Genomic DNA, 24,346 nt, shown 5'->3' with positions numbered 1-24,346 from the left:
CCATCGGAAAACATTTTTTCCCGAGTCCTGATAGATTGCGCGAATTACCGACGAGATCTGGCGCTGGTCCATATTGCGGACTGGTCCATAATTGGTGCCCTTACCCTTACTGGTAATTTCTGGTAGTTTATGAGTAAAACTTTTCTTGCAGAGGAGACATGGCTACGTAGATGTTAACTATTACCAAAACAAAACCGAAAACCGTAACCGAAACCGAAAACTGAAATTCATAAGTGTTGTAAAAACCAATTAAAGCAGTGAGATTTCCCATTCATTTTTTTGGGATTTCTTAAATTTTTGAGACTCAAAATCGAGGAGAATCGACAATTTTGATCATTGATATTTGAGTACCTTAGAGTCAAACCCAGAATTCTCCACTTTTCACCATTTTGAGAAAAACGCAAAAAACTGATGAAAGGTGGGAATCAGTAGTAGCAGGTTTCTAATCTCGCCTATATGACAAAAAAAAATTTTTTTTCAAGTCTTACCATAGCAGTAATTCACAATACCATTTTGGAGAATTCTGGTTTTGACTCCAAGTCTGTAAAAAATACCTATCGAAAATACACGAAAACGCATGATAAAATGAGGGATAATTCTAGATTCAAGTCCGTTGAAAGTATCTCAAGGTTGTTTATAGTCGACTAGAATAAAAAAAAATTTTTTTTTGAAGTATTTTTTTCAAAGTTTGACTCGAACCTGGTACTTTGGATCCCCTAACCATCATGGTATCGAATGGGGTAAAATGTTAAATGGCAATTGATGCGTACCTACTAACTGTACCCAAAACGACCATAATCTCATTTTTGAAAATTTTGGACATTTTTCGGAATTTGACTCTGACCCAGTACTTTGGACCCCCTGATTGTGTAATTGTGTCAGATAGGTAAAAACGGAGAATGGCAATCGATGCGTACCTACTAACTGTACCCAAAACGATCATAACCTCATTTTTGAAAAATTTGGAGAATTCTGGGTTTGACTCTAAGGTACTCATTTTATTACTAAGATTCAACTATAAAATCAACCACTCATTAGTCATTTTATAACAATGAGAAATTTTGAAGAAATTTGAGGAAAAAGGTAAAAAAAAAACAACTTAAAAATATGTAAAACTGAAAAAAACCAAAACCGAAACCGAAATTTTAAAATTCAAAACCGAAACCGAAACCAAACCCAAAAAATTTCAACAAAAAAATGGGAATAGGTAAACTGTAATCCTAATTAAAATGTAATAGGTACCTAAAGGTTAATACTCCTGATTCGTGCTCCAAATTTGCATTTTCAGTTTTTTATTTAATCTGATTAGTCATCAACATTCAAGGACGTTTATCTGTGATACAATTCATCTAACCTATAGACAGTGTAATCTAACCATAAAAAGTGATTAGAACTTTTTGTTGAAAATTTCAAGAATAGCAATTTTATTTCTGACCATTTTCTTGGTAGGAGGAGCTACATTTTTGAAAACAAAAACGTGAAAGACCTATATTTTCTAGGAGACTTCAACGACCCCCTTCCCCCTCCCCGAAATGACGCTCATCACCATTCGCGGATGGGTATTTTCAGTATGAATTGGGTAGGTATTCAGGATTGAGGATTCCCTACACATTTGAAAAAAAAACTGCTGTTGAAATTTTTTTGAGTAGGTAATACGTGAAAAAATATTGCCTAAAATGACGAGCTGAGGGGAAATTCTGATTTTTGTTTGTGTTTTTTTTGTGTTTTTTTTTCATGAGTAAGTAATGATAAGGGAACACTTTTGAAATTCAAAGTTACTTACATAAGTGCATCACATCAACGTCATTCAAGCTGTACACAAAAATCATCAAATTTCAATATTGAAGTTGTATTTCTTTATCAGCTTAAAAAATTGTCCAAATACATGTGCTTACTCAAGTTGAAGTTTGACCAATTAATTAGTGTGCGAATTATCAATCAAGTAGGTATTTTTCAATTGCTAATAATAAATAAAAAATTACTCAAATTCGCCGCTTTTATTCTCTCGCTCATATTGTTATTCGACTGCATAAATTTAACCTTATGATAAAAAATTTTGATGATAATTTTTTTTAATGTTGGTTCGATAAGTGAATTCCCATTGCTGAAAATTTGTTTGCTACCGCTAATAAAACAATTATTGCTTCGAGGAAGAATATCAAAACATCACGAGCGAAGCTCGTAGTTTTTAATTATTTTTATTCTAGACATTACTACTCGTAGTATTTATGTGTTATGCTTCATTGATTCGATAAGTTATCTAGTCTTCGAATTTTTGCTTATTTTGAAGAGTAATTTTTAGAATAGGTACGTAGTAAAATGTTTCTATGAGGTAGGTCTAGGTATCAATGTTTACAATAAGAAAACGTGCAAATGTACATTGTAGGTACACATGGGCACCAGCTAGAGTAGGTAGCTGGGTACCCCTACCCACTCCATTAAATAACTCTAAACGTGGTACATCAAATAAATATTTTCATTCGAGAAGAAAACCGGTTCCCATTACATATTACTCTACGTTTATATGTATTTTTCCAACTACGATAAAATATAAAATAAATTCACTCAAAGACTATCGAGTTGGGTACCTACCAAAAAATTTGATTTCCATTAATATTGCCTGCGTGTTTGATCAAACCCCGCGTTTAAAAATTTGTACCTTCGAGTAAACATGGTTGTTATCACGTATGTGGTATGTTAAGTTTCCTTGGATCATACCGTAGGTAATCATTGTTCGCCGAAGTGAATCATTAACGTGGGAAACTGTATTAAAAAATATGAATTTTAAATACCACTATGACTTGGCACATCCTATTGTAACCTAATTGATTACAAGACAGAGTACATCAACGGAGGTAATTAACTGCTGTTTAATTACAGGTATTACCTCCGAATGGTGGAAATTTCTAGCTAGGAAGTAAACCTTTATAAGGTCGTTTTTATTTTTAGTTCAATTTTTTTTGGAAGCAGGGAAACTGCAAAAACTATAGGTATAATTTTCACGTGTGTTTCTCATTTCTGCGCCTGCGTTTATTTTGACGCAGTTATCAAATCTTGTTGTATATTAAGTTTACTGGTATATAGGTGTATCATAAATTTATGATAAACGTTAACCTTTGTGAGGTAAAAGTCAAGGTGCCTAACTAATGCATGTATTCTGAGTAAAAAGAGCGCAAGACATGCGAAAATTTTATAGCATATTTTACAGGTCATTGAAAATCCCAATCGTATTATAAGCAAATAATTGCAAAATGAAGTACGAGAGTATGTATACTAGTACAGTATCTATAGATACCTAGGTATCGAAGTATTTAAAATAAAATAAAGAAGAAAAAAAAACATTATTATTGCGGCGCGAAGCGATATGACGTCGAAACGATCACCTTCTGACACTGTACCAATTAAGATCTACTTTTACTTTTAGTATAAACTTGAACGTGCTGTACTAGGTTTATACCTAAAGTTTTATAGATGAATTCGAACTGAGTAGTGGATAAAAAATGATTTCCTTTTTGACGAAGTTTGTTAGAGATCTGCCTGATTTGCCACAATATGTTGGTATTCACATACATAGGTAAGTACACTCAGAACTACGCAATTCTATAAACTGGTTTCTATCTAGTCTCGACTGTATAATTTGGTGGGATTAGGCAGTATAAAAAATAAAAGCATACTTCGTGTAGGTAGACAGATCTAGGTATCAATATACTAAGAACCAAAAACAGAACCGAGATTGCCTCTATATAGTGAATACATATATGTAACTTTGCTCATGCAAATTAAGTCACGTAATTCAAAATATGCGGTGTTTTTTTTGTTCATTTTTTTTTTTAAATAACCAGAGAGAACAAAAGATGATTGAGAAATGGACAAATTTTCTATTGAACTCGATTACTAACTTAATTGTGTGGTGTTCTGTTTAGTTTTGGTAATACTCAAGATAACTCTGAAAGATCAATAGGTACCTACCTAGTACTTCGTAACAAAAACGTAAAATTTGTTGTTGGAATGAATTACTCGTATTTAGCAAATTCTAGCTTCTTTCAGACTGTAAGAGAATTGTAGAATGTAGATAGGAAAGGTTCATTCATCGTACTCATTTTGTACATAATTATAGATACCTATGTACAAAATGAACGCCTGAGCGGCATACGTGTACAAAAAGTTGGAAAATCCACAAGAACTTTTTTAATTTGAGCAAAACGTTTTCAAGAATTCGAATTTAAGGTTTGGCAAACAGATCGCGTTAACTTCAAAAATCTCATTAAAAAAAAATAACGAGAAATCGAAAATTCCATTCTAGCCTACATTTGAAAAAAAAATTAAAAATAAAGTGAGAAATAATAAAGATTTTTGTCAAATTTATTTCATACCTACTTTCTCTGGGTCTCAGCGAGATGCCATGAGAAAAAAGTGCCTGCAAATCGTAAAAGTTATGTTAGGTATTTAATATTTTAATTGATGAAAAAATATTTCAATTTCTTCAATAATAGTTTGATTTGAAATACCTATCAAGTTTTCAAAATCCTTAATTTTTTCATAATTTCCATCCATTTTAATACCTAATGCTTCTGATGGACTTCGAAAAAAAATGAAAATAAAGATTACGAATCTTGAGCATTTTTTTCAGTTTATATTAAAAAAAAAAAAAAAAAAAAACGAAGTAGGTACCTACCTACTTGGAGTGTAATTTTCAACTTTTGTATGTACTCGGCCAGTATTATTAGTAATATTTTGAAAGTTTAGTGAACTCTTTATTGTATTTTCACAAAATTTCAATTCAGACTAAAAGGGGTGAGACTCCAGAGGCAAAAATAAATTTTTATTTAATGTATAAGAAAGTATTATTTTATCATCTTCAAACTCATTAATTATTATAAAACATCAAAAGACATCATTCCTGAAACTGGGGGAGTATTTGGAAGTACAGTGAATGTCAATTTTGTGGTCACTATTGACAATTTTAAAAATTGAAAAAAATGACCAAAAACTTATCAATTTTTTTCAAATTTTTGAAATCGGAAAAATATGTAAAAAATTGGAATTCCTGCGTTCTAAAATATTCCTCCAGTTGCAGAAATGATATTTTTCAATATTTTTGCACAAAACGAATGAACCTACTCAAAGATAAATGATTTGTAAATTTTCAATTGCTGAGTAGAAACCTAAAAGTGGTGTCTAATTTTGATGCCAATAACCTAAGTCAACGCGGAATCTCACTATATCTTTTGGAATTCGAACTGAACCAGTTTTCCAGTAGGTATTTTTCCCAAGACAGGTTTGGTAGAGGTTAGAGCGAAAAAACCACAATTTTTTCGAAAATGCCTTCTCTTTGAGGACCCATATCTCCTCTTCAGGGGCACTTCCAGAGCTGAAAAATTTTCTGAGTTATTTTATAACTTTGGTCTAAATCTTTCGACACCTTTTTTGTTCGCGAACCACCCTAATGTATGTACATATAATAAAATAATAATATTATGTACAAGTAAATAGCCCAATGCCAGTTATATTATCCATTATTTAGAACAATGAAATGCCATATTGAAATAGGTACCTTTATCCTAACTCTTCTCGAAGAAGAAAGATACGGATCGTAAAATTTTTAATTTATATTGCAATATTATATTTATATTTTTTAATATCAAAAGACGAGCTATGGTACCTACTCTATAACTTTAATTGTTTGATAACGAAACGAAAAAAAATAAATAAAAGTTACCGACATCAGACATCTGCTTCTTGATGAGACCTTGTACCTTTTATTTTGTATTGTTCTTAATACGAATTTTCAACGTAGTAAGTAGCAATTATCTAAATTCCCAAATTAAATAATTACTCACTTTTAATTGCTGTTCCAAAAACTTCGCATTAAGCTACACGATACTGCACTACTGTCTATAAAAATTGAACGCTGTTCTGTTCTTGCTTATCAGTCTTGTTGTAAAATAATTGTCCTGAAAATGAGAGAAAAATACATTGAAATCAAGAAAATTTCAAAATTGGAGACAATCTGTTCATAATTGTTTGAAATTAAGTAAAATTAATGCAGACAGCCATGCGAAAAAAAAAACTTTTTTATAAAAAGTTAGGTAGATAAAATACAAAAATTGGGTACCTCTCAATTTTCAAGATGTGATGTCATAAAATAACTTGCTATGAGGCTCAAAAGATATCGAAAAATTGTAATAAAAACACAAAATATATCTTTAAAAAAAGGATCAGGAAAAAAATGAAAATCTAAAAATACATTTATGTCTGTCATGTTCCTATCGGAAATGAGAGTGAATAAATTATGAAATGAAGAGCAAAAAGAGAAAAATGAATAAGAGTTCTTTTAGAAGCAGTGTAAAATACAATATGTACCTAAGTACCTAAATATTATGTACGTTATAGTCCAGGAAAATTAGCATTCCATTGGGAAAAGTGAGGTAGAAAGCTGAATTTTGGTATACTGGTCCATTTTTATGTGCTGAACACGAATCCGATGAGTCCCCGCTCGTCCCTGGTGAGCGTTCTCCCCTATTGTAGATCTAAGCCCCCCAAAACCAGTTTTTTGCAATTTTCTCCCCCGCATTGCATTTTAGCGAAAAATATGTGGTTAGATAAAAGAATCTACGTCAAATTTCCGATCTTCCTTCTGCCCCCAAGGGAGCCGGAGCTAAAACCATTCAAATGAGAGGGGTTGTCTAAAAAAAACAAAAAAACTATCGGCGCATAGGAGGAGTGAAACGGCCCCCGAGTGCGTTCGGGTTGATACTAGCATGGAAGGTGGGTACCATAGAGAAACTACCGCGTGAAAAATTTCAGATCCACGCCACCTCCCCTTTTTGGGGAACCCCCCTTTTTTGAAATTTCAATACCACTTTTCTCAGCTCCATTTCAGCCGATTTTGAAAATTTTTCTGGAAGTTATGTATATCCTTGGTAGGTATCTCCACAAAAATTTTCAACCCACTCCCCTCATATTTACCCCTCAAAATGGCGTTTTTTTCATTTTTTTTATGCCTATTAACAATCAAGATTGTGAGGTACAATTTTAGAAACACGTTTTTTGGACGTATTTTTGGCCCCCAAACATCATATACTATACTAGAAATTTTTGCTTTGGTGCGCCGTGGTGAAAACTTGGAATAATGTATCGTGGGGGGGGGGGTGAAATGGGAATTTTGAGAAAAATATTTATCAATGAGTAGGGTATCGTTTTCATATGATTCAATACCGCTGAGCACGAATATGACCTCCGATTTTCTGCTACACTCACCTACCCTTCTCCAGAGCCCCTCAGTCCCCCCCAATTTTCACGATTTTTGAAATAAAGATATTTTCATGACATTGGTGTCGTTTTCATATGATTCGATATCGCTGAGCACGAATATGACTTAAGATTTTCTGCTGCACTCACCTACCCCTCTCCAGAGCCCCTCAGCCCCCCTCAATTTTCACGATTTTCGAAATAAAGTTATTTTGATGATGTTGGTTTCATTGCTATGGGAAAATTTCATAAGTTCATTGTTATTGTACATGAAATGTCTCCTAGAATGAGCTACAGCACATGGCTCCCCCTCATAACATTCTTTACTTTTTTTTATCAGTATTTCGTTACCATATTTTTTTCTTTGGGGGAGAAAATTGCAAAAAACTGGTTTTGGGAGGCTTAGATTCACAATAGGGGAGAACGCTCACCAGGGACGAGCGGTGACTCATCAGATTCGTGTTCAGCACATAAAAATGGACCAGTATACCAAAATTCAGCTTTCTACCTCACTTTTCCCAATGACCCTTTTTTTTCGTCTAATTTTCCTGGACTAACCCACTTGACAATAAATTCGCCGCTTTCAGCCGAAACGCCGGTTGTTTTTGCATAACTGCCACTTAAAATGCGCTCAAAAACGACAGTGAATTTGCCGGTGAAAAAAACGCCGGCTACTTTTAAGAAAACAGCTACTTAAACAGCCGGCGAATGGCAGTTTTTTTTTATTTGCCGAATCGCCGGTTAGCCCTAGTAAAAAGTCGCCGGCTACTTTTATAGAAACAGCCGCGTGTTGATTCGCTGATTACAATGCACATGCGCAACGTATGTTTCACAACTCATTTTCACAAAATTTAAAGGAAAGTAGGTACGAAGTGCGGTACATGTATACCGCTTGAAAACAAATATTGTAACGTTGCTGTGATAGCTGAATGGTGAGCGCTCTGGACTTCCACGCAGGAGTCGTGGGTTCGATCCCCGCTTGGGTTCAAAATTTTTTGTAGTTTGGTAGATTTTTCGGCGTTTTAATGAAATAAACAGCCACTTTAAACGGCCGGCGTTTTTTTACCAGCAAATTTACTGTCATTTTTGGGCCGGCTTTTTCACCGGCTTTTCAACCGGCGAATCTATTGTCAAGTGGGAAGTATTACACAAGTTTATAAATCCACCAGATCAGCAACAAATTAACACAATTTATCGGAACAAAATTACTATTAGAACAATAATTGGATGATTTCAATCAGGGTCGGACCCATAGAACACATGGTCTACGGAGATCCCATTTTAGCCTCCTGATTTTGGGCTCCTCAATTAATCATCCAAATTTTTTTCTCTCCTTTTTTAAAGTGCTGGACACTGAGCATAAAAACTCATTCAGAAATTTTTTAAGCGGCCCAGTTTTTACCTCATCGGTCCAAATGCGTCGCGGCCCACCGAGATTTTCTCTGTAACTCGGTGGGTGGATCTGGGCCTGCTTCCAATGTATGATCTTCATGTATAACTTCAAGTTACTTTAACAAGAAAAGAGTTACAATATAACATGACACACAACAATTATATGAAACAGAGAACAAAATTATAAGGGTACACAATACGAGGTCTGGCAATTAAGTTCCGGGAAGGCATTCTGAGAGGTAGAAGATACAACACTGGTGTGCTCGCAAACACGTTGTTGTGTAGATTAGACCTTCCTTGGTACGAGTTTTTCAATAGTGACTTTTGGTATGACGTCGTGAAAAATAGTGTTGCAAATTACTTTTTGAGGAATGGTCACCTCCTCAAGATATCTTAGTGTCTCCTCACTATTTCTACACCCCAGATTTGATTCCTAGGGACCTTTACTTCATTCTCAGAGTTGGTTTTCACCTGAGAATCAACACCCATTCCATTTTTGAGGAGGACTCAAAAACCTCCACTCAAATTTTGAGGAATTTACCTCTGAGAGACTCAAAATTGTTTTTTAAATGGGAGCATTGAGTAAAAATACGATGCACTGAGTTGAAGGAAGACTACACTAATGACTTATGAGGTCAATCTCTTTTGAAAATTATTTTTTACTCACCTCAGAGGACATTTCCTCACAGTTACTTGGCAACAAGAATCTCATGGCCTACTTTTTGTGAGGTTTTGATCACCTGATCTTCCTCAAACATTTCCTTAATTTTTTTAAACACCACGTTTGACCTTTTGAGACATTTACCTCAACCCCAACTCAAATTCTGATCTCCCTGACTCAAAGATCCTCCTCAAGTCACTCCTTAAAGTTTTACGACGTGACCTTAAAAGATCGTTCACTTTAAACAGCTATAAATCCCGCAAAATTCACCCAATCAACTTGAAATTTTGCAAAGTATTAGAGGAAGGTCTACCATACACAACAACGTGTTTGCGAACACTCCAGTGTTACCACATCACCCTCACCGAATGCATTCCCGGAACTTAATTGCCACACCTCGTATAGACAAGACACACACGATTAGAAGGGGATGTTACTCTTTGGACAATTGGCCATGAACTGAACTAGGTAATTGATGACTAACCACAGTTTTCTTATGTATAAGAAAAATGGTGGTGCCATAAGTCTATGGTCATAAAGTTGTCAATTAGACAGAATTTTGAGGAAAAAGGGTGACGAATCCATGTACTTGCTGGTCTCTTATGAAGGCACCAATCAAGTCATAAATTGTCTGCATAAAAATTTAGGAAAAAAGAGAAAAAAGAATATATGTAAAGGTAATTAGAAAGTACATATTGATCGAGTGTATTGAAAAGACTAGAAGTTACCAACTAAGAAAGTAGGAAGTAAAGTAACAAAAAATTCAAAAGTGCATATGTAAGGTACCTATTCATAAGGTAACCTATAAACATACAATTTTGAATCTTTTGTTAGCCACTTTAATTCCTATTTAAATGTAAAAAGTTGAAAATTGAGTCAATTATTTTTATTAGGTAGGTATTTTTTAGGTTAACTTATTACAAAGTACAAAGCACCTTACAATCGAATCGAAGTAATAGCAATAATAATAGCATTATTCAATTTAAAGATTCAAAAAAAAAAAAAAAAAGAAAAAAAAGATTCTGGTGCCTGAAGCATCTGGGTGTAAATTTAGTCGTATGTAGGTATTTTCAACCGCTCAGTACAGCCCTAAAAGTGGTCTTGGATTTTGTCGGTAATATAGCATAGTTCAACGCAGATGAGGAGTAAAAAGAACACAATTTTTTTGAAAATGCTTCCTCTTCAAAAATTTATATCTCCTATCCAAAAGCACCTCCGGAGCTAAAATTATTTCTGACCAACTTCGAACTAAAAATGATGGTCTCTGCTGAATTTGGTCAAGCAGCTGACCTTCCTGGAGGAGAACTTCCCCTACCTACATTGTAGGTATACATATTTAAAAAAATGAATCTTACGATATAAAAATGGATCAATATAGCTTGATACCATACATATATATTTTCTTTCTGAGAAAATGTCAACTTTTGATCAATCATTCAAGAGATATTCATGTTACTTATCTATGCAACATTGAACCTATTTATTCCAAAATTTCAGCTTTCAACTAACATTTTCATTTTTGAATTTTTACAGCGAAGTCCACGAAGAAGAAGTACGTTTCGAGAATATCGTACCCCAAGCCCTCGATCCGGAACAATTAAAAAGAGCTGTGATCGAAGAAGATATAAAAGAACGTGCTCAATATCTCGAACAAGATGACAGTACAGAAGACGAAGGAATCGCATCAGAAACTCAATCTGTGTCAGCTGTGCCCGAATATAACGTAAGTTTTATTGCTTTTGTTTCTACTGAATGTAAATAGCCAATAGGTAGCTGTAAACTGTTAAGTACGACGTATACAGCACGTTTTTTTTGTTATCTTTTTAAATACCTACTTGTCTTAATTATTTTCCGCACTTATTCAACCAGCACGCGAAGGTATTTTCATTTTTTTTAAATTCTTCGTTGTGTGGTTCTGGTTAATTCTGTCATCATAAAAATTATACTTTGTACGTGACTCATTGAAAATTTCAACGTGCTGTTTGGTACGTAGGTATCCATCTGGACACTTATTACGAGGAATTAAAAACGTGATAATGAATGAATCGTAATGTCACATACGAGTACATGTATGTTTTTTACCTGAAAATCTTCTCCTTTCTTCGTATTTTAATGCGGATGTGAAAAATTACGAATTATTTGGATTTTATATGTACATATTTACGTAGGTAGGTAGAGGTATCTTTAACGTCATTTTTCGCGTTCTGATTAAGTACAACTAATTCGACAACGACGTCGAAAGATGCAAGGAAATACCTCTCTATACTCATCGCTTAAACCCTAAAAACCGGTTGATTCGTTTCAAAATTCAACCGAGTTATTTTTAGCTCAAAAATTGTTTTTCCGCTATTATAAGTACATCAATATAAATACCTACTTATGATCGCGTATGATGATTTCAATTACCAATTACTTACTGTTGAACTTAACTTTTCAATGCCTATTTTCCGACTGGCGGACGTTGAAGACGTCATAACCGGTTCACACGGTTTAGTGAATTTCCCCAGATAGGTAAGTTCAAATACACGAGGTTTTTTGTCCGGCTAAACTGGAAGGGATGAACGATACGATAGGTTAGTTAGGTGACTGGATGCAATTTACATAGGTAGATAGATACTCACTGCGTGGTCATTACTCAGTTTTATGCGTGGGTTATAAGTGTGACCTGTGTTTCGTGTACTATGACTTTACAAGTGATACAACAAGTTCCATTCAACGAGTTCGCGATTAATAGTGTAACAGAGGCAGAGGCCGAGAACAAAACTTACCGCAAAACTTCCATCAATGTACCTATTCAACGAGTTGATTTATCGGTAATGAAACGTTATGCATTTCAATATAAACAATAAGCCCGCGTATATCGAATCGATGATGTAAGCTATTGAGGATATATTGGTCATTGGTACAGTGTTTATATAAATTCAAGTTCATTAACTCGATTTGTCGATAATCCTATTTTTTTCCCCTTCGTCATTGTACTTTAATTAAATTTCATTAACATATTGGTGCGGTACGGTATAATCGTGTTTATAAGTTAGGAACTAGTGCCAATAATATTTCATAATTTATACGAACGATCATAATATCAACAACAATCTAATTGTACTTATTAGCTGCACCAGGGGTGCAAATGGAACCAACAGCTACGAGGTTAGGTGAACGTATGCAGTAGAAGAGGAGTGGAGATGGTTTGTTTTGTTTTTGTTAGATAGTAATAACTTCCGGATTTTTCACTGTGTGAATGTACTGAACGAGTTCTAGTTGCCTAGACAATGAAAAAAAAAATCGATTTACGTACGCGGGAAATTGATTTTTTCGATCCATCCAGAATTTTAATTTCTTTGATTATACCAATAATAATCTATTTTATTGGCAATTTGACAGAGTTTCGTGTGCTGTTCGAAGTATTTTTTTGCAGATTGGCATTATTTTTTGATTTCTAATTTTAGTTGCATAGTTGCATTTATTTCATTCAAATTTCAAGGAAAATCTATTCTTACTCGTCAATTTTCTTTTTGAATTGAGTTTTTCAAATCGCAATTCTTTTTAGCCCTGCCTTTGACGTGAAGGTTTTATCAAAATTTTTAATTTTTTAAAACAAGCCTCCTTCCTCTATTAATTTAGGTAGATAACGATGGTGATATTTTCGTTCGTTTTTCACTGTGAATGGTAGATTAGGCACATTAAGAATAAACGAAAATAGTGAGTATGTGAGTGTAAATATTGATAGCCTATTTATTAACTTACTTAATTGATTCCTGGTTTTTTATGAGATTGTGTTACTTATTCGGCGTTCGTGATATCAATTTTGTTATCATTCTGCAGCGTGCGTAGGTAAAGGGAGAGGAAAGTATAATGGTCAGAACTCCCAAACAATGTACAAAGTTGTATGTAGATTACGAATGTCTGTATTTAATTGATAAGAAAATTCAAAGCAGTTAGATGATTTTATTGCCTATACTGTTGGAGTTCATTGCTTCATGTTATTATAGTAAAACATGAGAAATGCAGTGTGCCTCCTTCTGATATGAGTTCAATCGAATCGAATCCCCTTACATTCTCTTCAAAGTAACGAGAGAATACAAATCGCACTTGACAGCAAAGTAGTCGCCATCTAGCGGTCGAAACAGAACTACAACGAAACTAGGATATAATTTTTCGTTACATGTATTCTTATGGGAGATTTGCGATTTTCAAAAATTAATTAAAAATCGTGTAATTATCGTAGGAGTGTAATTTTTACTTCAAATGAATGTTTAATTCTTCTACTTTTTGAGAAAATTTATTACAATCTCTTAAACATGGTTTTTCTTGCAAAAAAATTGCACCGCATTTACAACGTATTTGCATTGTTTATTGTATCCTGAAATGCTGAAAAACATAGGAAGTGCAAAGCAATTTTTTCACAAGAAAAACAATGTTTAAGAAATTGTAATCAATTTTCTCAAAAAGTAGAAGAATTAAACATTCATTTGATGTAAAAATTACACTCCTACAATAATTACACGATTTTTAATTAATTTTTGAAAATCGCAAATCTCCCATAAGAATACATGTAATGAAAAATGTTATCCTAGTTTCATTGCTCGTAGCAGCGCGTAGCAGCGCTATCTATTGGGACTGTCAACTGCGAAAACAGGATTAGGCTATGACTTTTAATTCTAACTAAATGAGACATTTTTCTTTTGTGTGTGTGTGTTTTTTTTCACGTAAATAATATTGTTTTTTTTTTGGTACCTACTTACTCGTATTTTGAGTACCTACCTAAGGTATCTAATTCTACCTAATTTCGTGTTATCCCGGGCGTTATTTTTAAAATGCAATTTTTTCTGTACTTTTCAACGGTGGTAAGTAAAGTATATGTACCTATACTGCCTACCCATAAGTATTTTGTACCTATCAATTTTTCCTCAATTTTCAGTCACTTTTGTGTTACCCCTAATTATGATGATTTTCTATTTATTCGAAGCAATAATTTGTCCAAATTTTGAATATTCTGAGCCATATTTTGCAAAAGTGTTACATTCTTATAAATTTTACAAATTCTTTACTGCTTTTACTTAATTTTTATGTGTTTTTTTTTAGCAAATTTATTCATTTTTTGATGACTATACCTATAGAAAATTTTATCAATTTTTGTGATTTTTTATGTATTTTTACATATTTAATTTTTTGGCACTTTTTCATCAACTTAATGGAAAATTGTTTCAAGTATGTATTAGGTACGAGGGTGGTTCAAATATAACCTGGAATTTTTTCATAAAAAATTTTGCTATCCACCTACAGAGCTACAATTTTGTACAGTTAGGTATTCTTGGTAGTCTCTCTCATATGGTGTGTGCATTTGCCACCTCTTTGGGAGCTTTATAATTTTTTTTTTGCAAACAGTTCGCGGTGTTTCAAGTGGCCATTTGCGCAAAAATGATTTTAATTTCATATGATCGGAAAATGAGTAGTTTCCTAGGCAGTTTTGCGGTTGGAAAATACGTCTTTAACACAGCCATCTAAACATGTGCAGAAAATAGTTACTTTCCTCCCTCATGTTTACAAATTGAAAATTAACAATTTTTAAAAATTTCAGCATTTATTTTCCTCTCATATGAAATTAAAATAGTATACGCGACAGGATTGGACAGTAATGCGATTAACTTGTGCGATTTAAGTCGCTCGGCTTCACCTCGCTCCTTAAACTTCGCACTCGTTAATCGCATACTTTCCGCTCCTGTCACGTAATGTACTATTTCTGAATTATTGCCTTTGAAGTAATGTTTACTCAGTGCGTCTATCGATGGACCAATTTAATAATTATCAACAAGGTGTCGAATCTAGACTATAAGGAAGGTGTTCTGGTGTTTCTCATCCCAATTTGTTCAATTTTTTAGTCATAAGCCAAGCTGTATGCGCCCTGGCACTGTTTTGTAGCAATTTCACACAAAGAATCGTGATTTCTCGTCGTTTTGATCAGTATGGGAGGATTTTATTGTGCTTCTTAGAAGGCTACTATGTTACAGTGAGTTCATAGTTGGTTTTTAAGGCAGAAAATAACATGAGATTACCCCCTTATGTCCTAACACACTGTATACACCACCTTCCCAGCTGACACCCTGACCATTGCTTCAATTGGCGCTCCCTTCATCATCACTTTTCCGCTATTTCCGAAAATGGAACACCATTCATACGCATGGTTCTCATAAAGGTACTCATCCACGAACTATTCGTGTAATTTTTGATAAATTTCCGCGGATTTTACATGATTTTTGACCAAAAAACAAAAAATGATGTGTTGGGCAAGGGACATTAGAACTTCATTCTTGCGGATGGCTAAAAATACACTAAAAAGTGAGGCTTCGCGGTTCCAGCTGTTCTTTACGTTTCATAACACTCCAGTCTATCATCCAGTGCAGCAACTTTTTCCAAACTCAATTTCTCACATGTCTGTGGGAAACTTCCGGGTTATATTTGAACCATCCCTCGTACCTATCTATTTTAAACAATTTTTACAATATTTGATGAACTTTTACCTCATTTTTTTGTAACTTTCTTGTAAATTTAGCCAATTTTTCAAAAAAGGTGATTTTTTAAACATTTTTGCACGATGAGCAGTATAAAGGAGGAGTCCCGATAAGGCCATTTTTGGCCCCACGACAGTTATCAACTGGACCACTCTTGAAATATTGTAATAAATATCCAAAATACGAATCGGTGGTTGCTTAACCAAAAATAACCATTTTTTGGCCTCCAGGGGTTCCCAAAGTTGTGATTACAAAAAGAATTTTAGGAACCACTGAGTATTATTTTCAAAAACTTTTTTAGCGTAAAATATCTGTTTGAACTTGATAAACGTTATGCGGGGTGATTTTCCTATTTTCGACCCTCGTGAGCAGAAATTGGGGGGGGGGGTGATTTTTGGAAAATTTTGGAACCACCATTTTGAACCTTCCCCTTTGAGCTCCCCTAAAAAGCTTTTTACAGTTTAATAGTATCTGAAAGACCTTCATCCTACCAAATTTTGAGCTCAATAAAATTTTCCGCTGGTACTCAAAAATCCAGTTTTCCATTTTTTCGCAATTTCGAAATTTTGGGAACCCCTGGAAAACTAGAAACCTGCGATTTGCGCCAAACGTAGCGTTTTGAGGTATATATTCAACTATCTTAATGAAAAAATTTAATTAAGCTCTCTGTATATTCGTAATTTTGAACCTTTTTTTTTAGAGCCCCCCACTTTAGGCACCCCTAAAAAAAAGTGTTTAAGCAAATTGTTTCAAATGAATTGAAGAATTTACATTTGAACCACACTGGCAAGTGCTCGATAATTTTTCATTTGATTTTTCCTGTAACTTTCAAAATTAAGCTTTTTTGGGCCAAATTCTGAGATTTTATTTCGTTGAAATCGTGAAAACGTGATTTTGGCGTTTTTTTAAAAGAGAACCCCTCGCCCTCCCCTCCTCATTTCTGCCCACGAGGGTCGAAAACAGGAAAATCACCTCGCATAACGTTTATCAAGTTCAAACAGATATTTTACGCTAAAAAAGTTTTTGAAAATAATACTCAGTGGTTCCTAAAATTCTTTTTGTAATCACAAATTTGGGAACCCATGGAGCCCAAAAAATTGTCATTTTGGGTTAACCAACCACCGATTCGTATTTTGAATATTTATTACAATATTTTAAGAGTGGTCCAGTCGATAATTGTCGTGGGGCCAAAAAATGGCCCATTATCGGGACGCCTCCTTTATTCTGAATTTTCTGTCATTTTTAGTAGGTACTTAGGTATGTTTTTTTTTTGTTGATTTTGTGCTATTTTTTAGTTACTATATTGTATTAAGAATCCTCTTATTCTCTTCTCTTCTCTTTTCTTCCAGAGTTTTTCAAAACTTGAGTATTTCACCAACCAATTTTTCAGTATCTATCTATTTTTTCAAATATTTTCAAGAATTTTTTAAAAATTTTACTTTAACTTTGGCCATTATTCATCAATTTTTACACAATATTCATTAGTGATTTTGAAGGTTTTTTTTTTGTCAGCAGTGGATGGATTTTTAGATACCTATTCAATATGCAATTTGGCAATCAAATTTAAGAATTTTTTCTTCATTTTGAGAAAGTTTTATGAAAGTTGTGTTGCTAATTTTTCATGATTTTTTGGAACAAATCTACTCATTTTTTGCATTATTTTCCACGATTTTAGGTAATATAATATTTTATCAATTTATCATTTTTCGAGGCGTTTCAATTTTTCATGTTTTTTTAAAGGAAACTTTCGCATTTGCTGATTTTACGAAATTTTAACATGATATGTTGTACAATTAAGTACATATCTCAATTATAAATTTTTAAAATTATTCTCTCTTTCTTTCTTTCTTTCTTTTTGGAATGATCAATAAATTTAGTGCTTTGCAGTTGAATTTTTAAAATCTTGTTGTTATTTTGTTGGAATTTTTGCCATAGTCCATTTTATGAATTTTGATTTATTTCCATTTTTTTTTTTTTTTGTAAGCTTGTGCAATTTTGCAATTTTGATGATACCTATTTCATCAATTTTCAGTGTTGATTTTTATAATGAATTTATCGATTTTCTGATGATTTCAAGCGATTTTGTTCATACTTATTTTATTCTATTTATTACATTTTTGTTTAACATTTTACCAATGTTTATGTTGTCTCAGGTACCAATTTTTTTACATTTTCAACAATTTCAATATGAGTGTTGCTATTTTGGCTGGTTATGAAACATTTTGTTGGATTTTTTTGCAATTTCCAAAAACATTTCATCAATTTTTAGCTCTCAAATAAAAATCTTTACCCACATTTGATCATATCTGACAGATCTAATCCGATCAATACTCTAATTTGATCTGGTCTGATTAATCAGTTTGATCAGATCCAATTATTTCCCCTGGGAACTTGATTTTTAATTTACATTAGGTAATATAACTTATAGTTAGTTTAGGTAGGTACCTACCTCAAGTGTTTAAATATTGTTTTGATTTTGACGATCTACTTTTTCTACATTTTCAACTAATTTTCCGCCAACTTTGCCAAGCGAATTTTTGAAAAACTTCGTTGATATTTTGTGAAATTTTAGCCTCATTTTATGAATTTTTATTTAATTTTCAATGATTTTTGCCCAAATTCAGATAATTTTTAGAAAACTTTTGCATCTTTTTATAAACTTTTTTTCAATTTTAAACCAATTCTTTGCTAATTTTGTTAACTTTCTAGTGATTTTAAGCAATTTTATTAATGTTTACATCAATACATCGAAACATTAGCACTATCCTAATATTTTTCCGATTTTCTGCACCGGATTTTCAATACCTAATTTCAAAGAAAATCTTTTTTTTCTTTGTAAAATTTTTATATTTTTGTCCTTTCAGAAATTTTATCAAGTACCTATTCTTATTTATTCCCTAATTAACAAACTTCCGCCAATAGTTATTTGCAATTCTCTGATCCTTGATTCTTGTGCACCTTCAAAAAAAAAAAAAAAAAAAGAAGAAGAGAGAAAGATAAGGTAGCGTAACATAAATACAGAATGAAGATGAAACCCATTACCGCCAATGCATCGTCGTACTATTCGTCCATCCGTGTTTCAAGCTTTCGGTAAAAATAATATAATCGAGAATAATTTCGTACATTCGTAACAAGCCGAACTGAAGATCTGAAATATTCACGAACGATAACAAAATCTGTATATTTAAACAGAGCAAAACTGATGGAAAAAACAACTCTGGGTTCTTTTCGTATTCGCATTCGTGTAAATTTGAATCTCGTGGCGAATCTAAATTTAGAATAGGTAACTGACCATGCACCTAAAGTAAGATCGGGAGGACGGTTTTTAATAGGTCATTCGATGAGATTCTCTCGCATACAAAGCTAACTAAATCATCGTTTTGCATTTTTTTTTTCAAGTTTATTCTTGTTCAATACGCATAGGAATATACCTACCTACCGAGTTATCATTTTTACCCTTATAGTTTTCGTGTTCATTTGAGCGCGATGTACCGAGACGATAGGTTATCCGGCGTGGTTCGATTGTGACAGTATAATTTTCACCTAATCTGTATCACTGTGTGTATTTACGAGTGATGTCGAATGATAGTGGTCCTTCTAGTAGGATACGGAATGCATTCAAAGGAGTCAATAAAGAAGAACTGTTGCGACAAAGAACACTTTGTTTGCAGTCCATAACTGTGAGTTGTAGATGATTTAATTATACGCGGTGGTGTTTGCGAGTCTGTGAAATGACGCGCGAATAAAAAAGATGCATCATAATTTTTGTCGACGAATCGCGTATATAATGTCGTTTATTGCTCCGATGGTGACCTTATCTCGTTAACTTCCTTCCATAAATGAGATCGGAGAGAGGATAATGTATTAATATTGACGAAAAAAAAAAAAAAAAAAAAAACGAGTTGACTGAGGGACAAAAATATCTATCTACGTAAATATACACGATTCGTGGAAGTGATTAACCGAGTATGTATGTAGATAATGTAATGGAATAGGTATATCAAAAATTATGGGATTTATATGGAATAAAATTCTTCATTCACTGACATGTAATTTAATATGTTTATTATCGATATTCAAATCTAATCGATCCAATACTAGGAATACCAACAACACCTGATCATTGCAAGCTGCAGCATAAATTTGAATATCAATTTTTACAAGAATAGATAAGCGAGAACGACTTTCATTTTTATATGTTTTTCCATATATTATTTTATTGTAAATTGATAAAATTTATGTACTTGGAAATGTTCTAACTGTTTTTTTTTTTTTTTTTTTTTTTCAGACTGAAGATTTATTTTGCGATGTATACTATCAATGCACCCATTTGGTTGGTAAAGATGCATCGGAAGGGTTCAAGAAGGATGCTCTACTTTCCTACTTGAAAAATGTTTTTGAATTCGACGACGCTAAATGCAAATCGCTGATCGATGGCATGAAAAATAAACAAGTGAGTTGATGTAATGATTTAGTACCAAGATGGAATAATAACACGAAGGTGTCAATTTACTCGTATTTATGGGAATTAAGATCATTTATGTGTTTTTTTGTTGAAAAACATTTACGTAAAGTTAAACAGTCGTCCAAAGCGGATGTTTTTGAAGACAAAAGTATAATTGAAATGAAAATTTTTTATCGTTGCATTAGACACTTTCTTGCAGTATTCTGTTTTTTTTTTTTTTTTTTAATATCAAAATGCTATCACAATCTTACTGATAATTTGGGAGGAGTGAAATCGATGTAGGGAGCAATGACCCTATGAACATTTTTTAATAGACCAAGAGCATAAGAATGTCATGAATATTGGACATGTTTCGTTGCTGTTTCTAACTTTTTAGTAGAACGTGAATCTATTAATATTAAAATTTCTTTAAAGAGTGAAAATATGAATACTAAATTTTAAAATGCATCAGCGAAGAAAAAATTCTTATTTATTTGAATAAAAAATTACATTATTAGAATAACATCAACTCAACAGGTACCACCTGCAGGTTATTTGCAAAGAACCTAACTGAATTTTTCAAATTAATCACGCGAACTATCTTCAAGGATTTATAAATTATCATCGAAAAGGGAAATTACCGACGCGAATTAATTATTGAAAATCGAATTCTTCGAAGAGTAATTTTAATTTGAGTTGATTTTCTCATTTGATGAAGGGCCATTCCAACTTTTGTGAATCATTATTGATCCTAATTCATTATCATCGCTGTTTATGACGCTTTGTATGCAATTAGAGCTGATTTCATCAAGTTGAATACCTAATTTTATCCGAGTCTGTGATTAAATGCTGATAAAATCGTTTGTTTTAATAATAAGTCATTGCAACGGGTTTTCCATGTAGTAACTCTTTTAGAATTTTTTTGAAATTTTGAATTTTAAAACAATAGGGGAAATTAATAAGTTACTACATTCCTAAAAAAATTGTATTCATAAGGTGTTTTAGATATTTCTATAGTACTTTGGACATTTTAAAATTTATTTTTGAATTAATAATTTTATTAAAAATTGAACGTGAATAATGTTGAAAAAATCAACTTTTAATTAGGTAGGTAATGCACTAATTCAATACGAGTTCATTCCACGTCAATTGGACCAAGAAGTGGGGGGGGGGGGGGGGTTGGCGATTTTTTTGAAATTTTTCCTGTGGAAAGACCATTTGAAGGGATGACTAATGGCGCAAATCGCAGCCCTCTAGCCCATTTTTAAAGGCAGCCAGGGGGTGTCAAAGTTTTCAGTGAACCTAAAATATCATCAATTTCAGCAGTGGATTACTCGACAACCGCAATACCTACCAAACTGGAATTTTTTCCCATAGTTGGGGGTTTTGAAAGGCTTTCTGGTGATATCATAAAAATCAGTGTTGCCACTTTTTTTTCGTACAAAAAATTAGCTCAAAAAGTTTTGAAACGTAGTTTTCATATCGTTCCGACTCTCAAAAATTATGGACAACTTTTTCATGCTGAACAACATATTAAAAAGTTGGGATGGTACCATGTTGCAAAGTCGATTTTAAAAAATTTCAAGTTTACGAAAAAATGCATTTTTTAAATTTAAAACATGAAAAAAAGTTTTGATTGATGAAGTTGACCCATTTGACTCCTATTTTTACGTATTTGTTGAAAAAGTTGAAAACCCCCTTTCACTCGATGAAATGAACTCCTCACAAGAAAATCAAAATTCGAAAATATTCAAAAAATGAACGAATTTTTATTTTTTTGTTGCGTGTGTAATTTTTATCAACTTTTTCATGAAATACGTCAGAGAGAGGTCAAAATAAGACTACTCAGTTTTAAACTTTTTTTGATGTTTGAAATTGAAAATTGAATTTTTTCGAATTTTGATTTTTTGTGAGGAGTTCATTTCATCGAGTGAAAGGGGGTTTTCAACTTTTTCAACAGATACTTACGTAAAAATAGGGGTCAAATGGGTCAACTTCACCAATCAAAACTTTTTTTCATGCGGTTATCGAGTAATCCACTGCTGAAATTGATGATATTTTAGGTTCACTGAAAACTTTGACATCCCCTGGCTGCCTTTAAAAATGGACTAGAGGGCTGCGATTTGCGCCATTGGTCATCTCTTCGGAAGGTCTTTCCACAGGAAAAATTTAAAAAAAATCGCCGAATCCACCTACCACTTCTTGGTCCTATTGACATGGAATGACCCTACGTATAAACTTTATCTCAAAACCTAACCTTTTGGTCACTCAGATTTTTTTCTACATATTTTTGCTTATGGAACTCATAGGAGACAATTATGGGTTCTAAGCTATTTTCTAAAATGTGGATTTTCATGTTTTCTCTGCCTTTTTTGCGTATTTTCCCCTAATTTTGAGCCTAACCAAAACACCAAAACGTGATGTATGTAGTCGATAAAAGAAATGCTCCAGGTAGATAGGTAGTTACCCAGAGGATTTCCAGTTGCAACTGCCCCGCCTCACTTTTCAAGATTTTATGTTTTTTTTTTTGTTGAAAGATTTGACTAAAAAAATACACTGATTTCTTCGTGGACTCCCATGCTTCAATTAAAAAAATGCCTTTTTGGTGCTAAAATTATCTGAAATGGAAAAAAATAACCTAATCCAGATTATCAACAGTGTTTTTCCAGTCGAATTAATCGCTACCTCTAGTCTAGTCCCTTTCATGATAATTACGAGTATAAGAAACTCCGAAAACAGCACTCGAACAAAACTGGAAGGTTCAACTCTCAACCAACCACAATATATTTTTTTTAATTCAATTTTTCTCCAATGAATATCTACCTGTTTTATTTTATCGTCATCTTGCCTTTTCATTGGACAGCGTCAGAGAAAAATGACAGATTTTGAAAAATAAGGCTTCTACAAAACTTCACGTGCAATTGATCCCCCCCCCCCCCACAAATAATCGTATGTGTACTCCTCGCAACTTCCACATCCAATTATACACTGGATTGAGCAATTGCTTGTGGAAGGTGTCATTTAATTACTCCTTTAATGATAATGACAAGTTCGTCGCATCGATGGCGCAGATGCATTCTTAAAAAACGTCATTTGGAAAATTTGCATCAAATATTCGCGTTATTTCCCATTGGAATAGCGGTCTAGATAAAAGAGTTAGGTCGTTGGGAAATGTTAATTTTTAATTTCATCTCAGGAGACAAAAATATTGTTGATTATCATCATCTACCTTTGACAAATGAAATACCAAATTCGTTTTATTCGGAGAAATTTGCCTAGATATTATACATATTCGCCAATTACCATAATTTTCTAATTTCCCTAAACAAAAGAACTAATTTATTTTGTGCATCATAAGTTTGTTTACACCTAATTTCCAATTTTAAATTATACAAGTACGTATGGGTACCCGATTTCGATAGCCAAAGTGAAAGCAACCCTGAATTCATTTGACTACTAATCAGACTTCTGCTTTTCAAAATTTGAAAAAAATGCAAAAATGACCTTCAAGTAGCAGCAATATTATTGAGGAATATTTTCATCGACTTTCCACAAATTTATTTTGAATTTTTAAGTGAAATGATTTTTGAAAAAATATCCGCGTGAAGAACCAAGAAATGGAATTTCAACTAGAATCAATTAAATTTTGATTTTTTAGATAGGTAAACTGCTTCAAAAATACATTATCAAATTCTAAAATGAAAAAAAAATCAAAATTTGGAAATTTTGTTAAATTTTGTCAAATTTTTCCTCCCTGCGCTAAATTTTTTTTGAATTGCCTATTTGCAAATCAATGATAAAGAAGCTCTTTCATGATACTTGAACGTAAAATTTTTATAATAAAATCCTAGCATGACTTTTTTCTTTCTTTTTACTTAAAAAAAACTTATGTCGTTACAAAAATTATTTTTCTTCATGAAGACTTAAGAGTCACGGGCAATTCAATTAAGTAAAAATTATTTTTTTAATTTAAATTTTCAAAATGTGTTGAATTGGATTTCTTGCTCATGAATATTAGTGTTGGTATAAACTTTTGAAGGCGAACAAAAAAAAGACCCTAATGAAATGGCCTTATAATAGGTATAT

The 24,346-nt window shown here is 32.9% G+C and overlaps 1 protein-coding gene across 4 annotated transcripts in view; it reads left to right on the top strand.

Annotated features, from left to right (window-relative positions):
- Nucleotides 1-24,346, top strand: part of LOC135845737 (protein unc-13 homolog 4B-like) — a 39,341-nt gene that overhangs the window by 5,293 nt on the left and 9,702 nt on the right. The window contains exons 1-3 of one of the 4 annotated variants that reach the window (XM_065364536.1): nucleotides 3,416-3,574; nucleotides 10,838-11,027; nucleotides 20,105-20,269. In XM_065364536.1, the coding sequence (XP_065220608.1) occupies nucleotides 3,501-3,574; nucleotides 10,838-11,027; nucleotides 20,105-20,269 (429 nt within the window). In that variant the 5' untranslated portion in view covers nucleotides 3,416-3,500. Of the gene's footprint in view, nucleotides 1-3,415; nucleotides 3,575-10,837; nucleotides 11,028-11,940; nucleotides 12,118-19,212; nucleotides 19,497-20,104; nucleotides 20,270-24,346 lie in introns of those variants that run through there. The other 3 variants (XM_065364535.1, XM_065364539.1, XM_065364538.1) reach the window with 3 other exon arrangements.

Source organism: Planococcus citri, chromosome 4 (genome assembly GCF_950023065.1).
Source record: "Planococcus citri chromosome 4, ihPlaCitr1.1, whole genome shotgun sequence".
Lineage (NCBI taxonomy): Eukaryota > Metazoa > Arthropoda > Insecta > Hemiptera > Pseudococcidae > Planococcus > Planococcus citri.
Note: the sequence above shows the minus strand (reverse complement) of the source record. Positions and strands in the feature narration are given on the sequence as shown.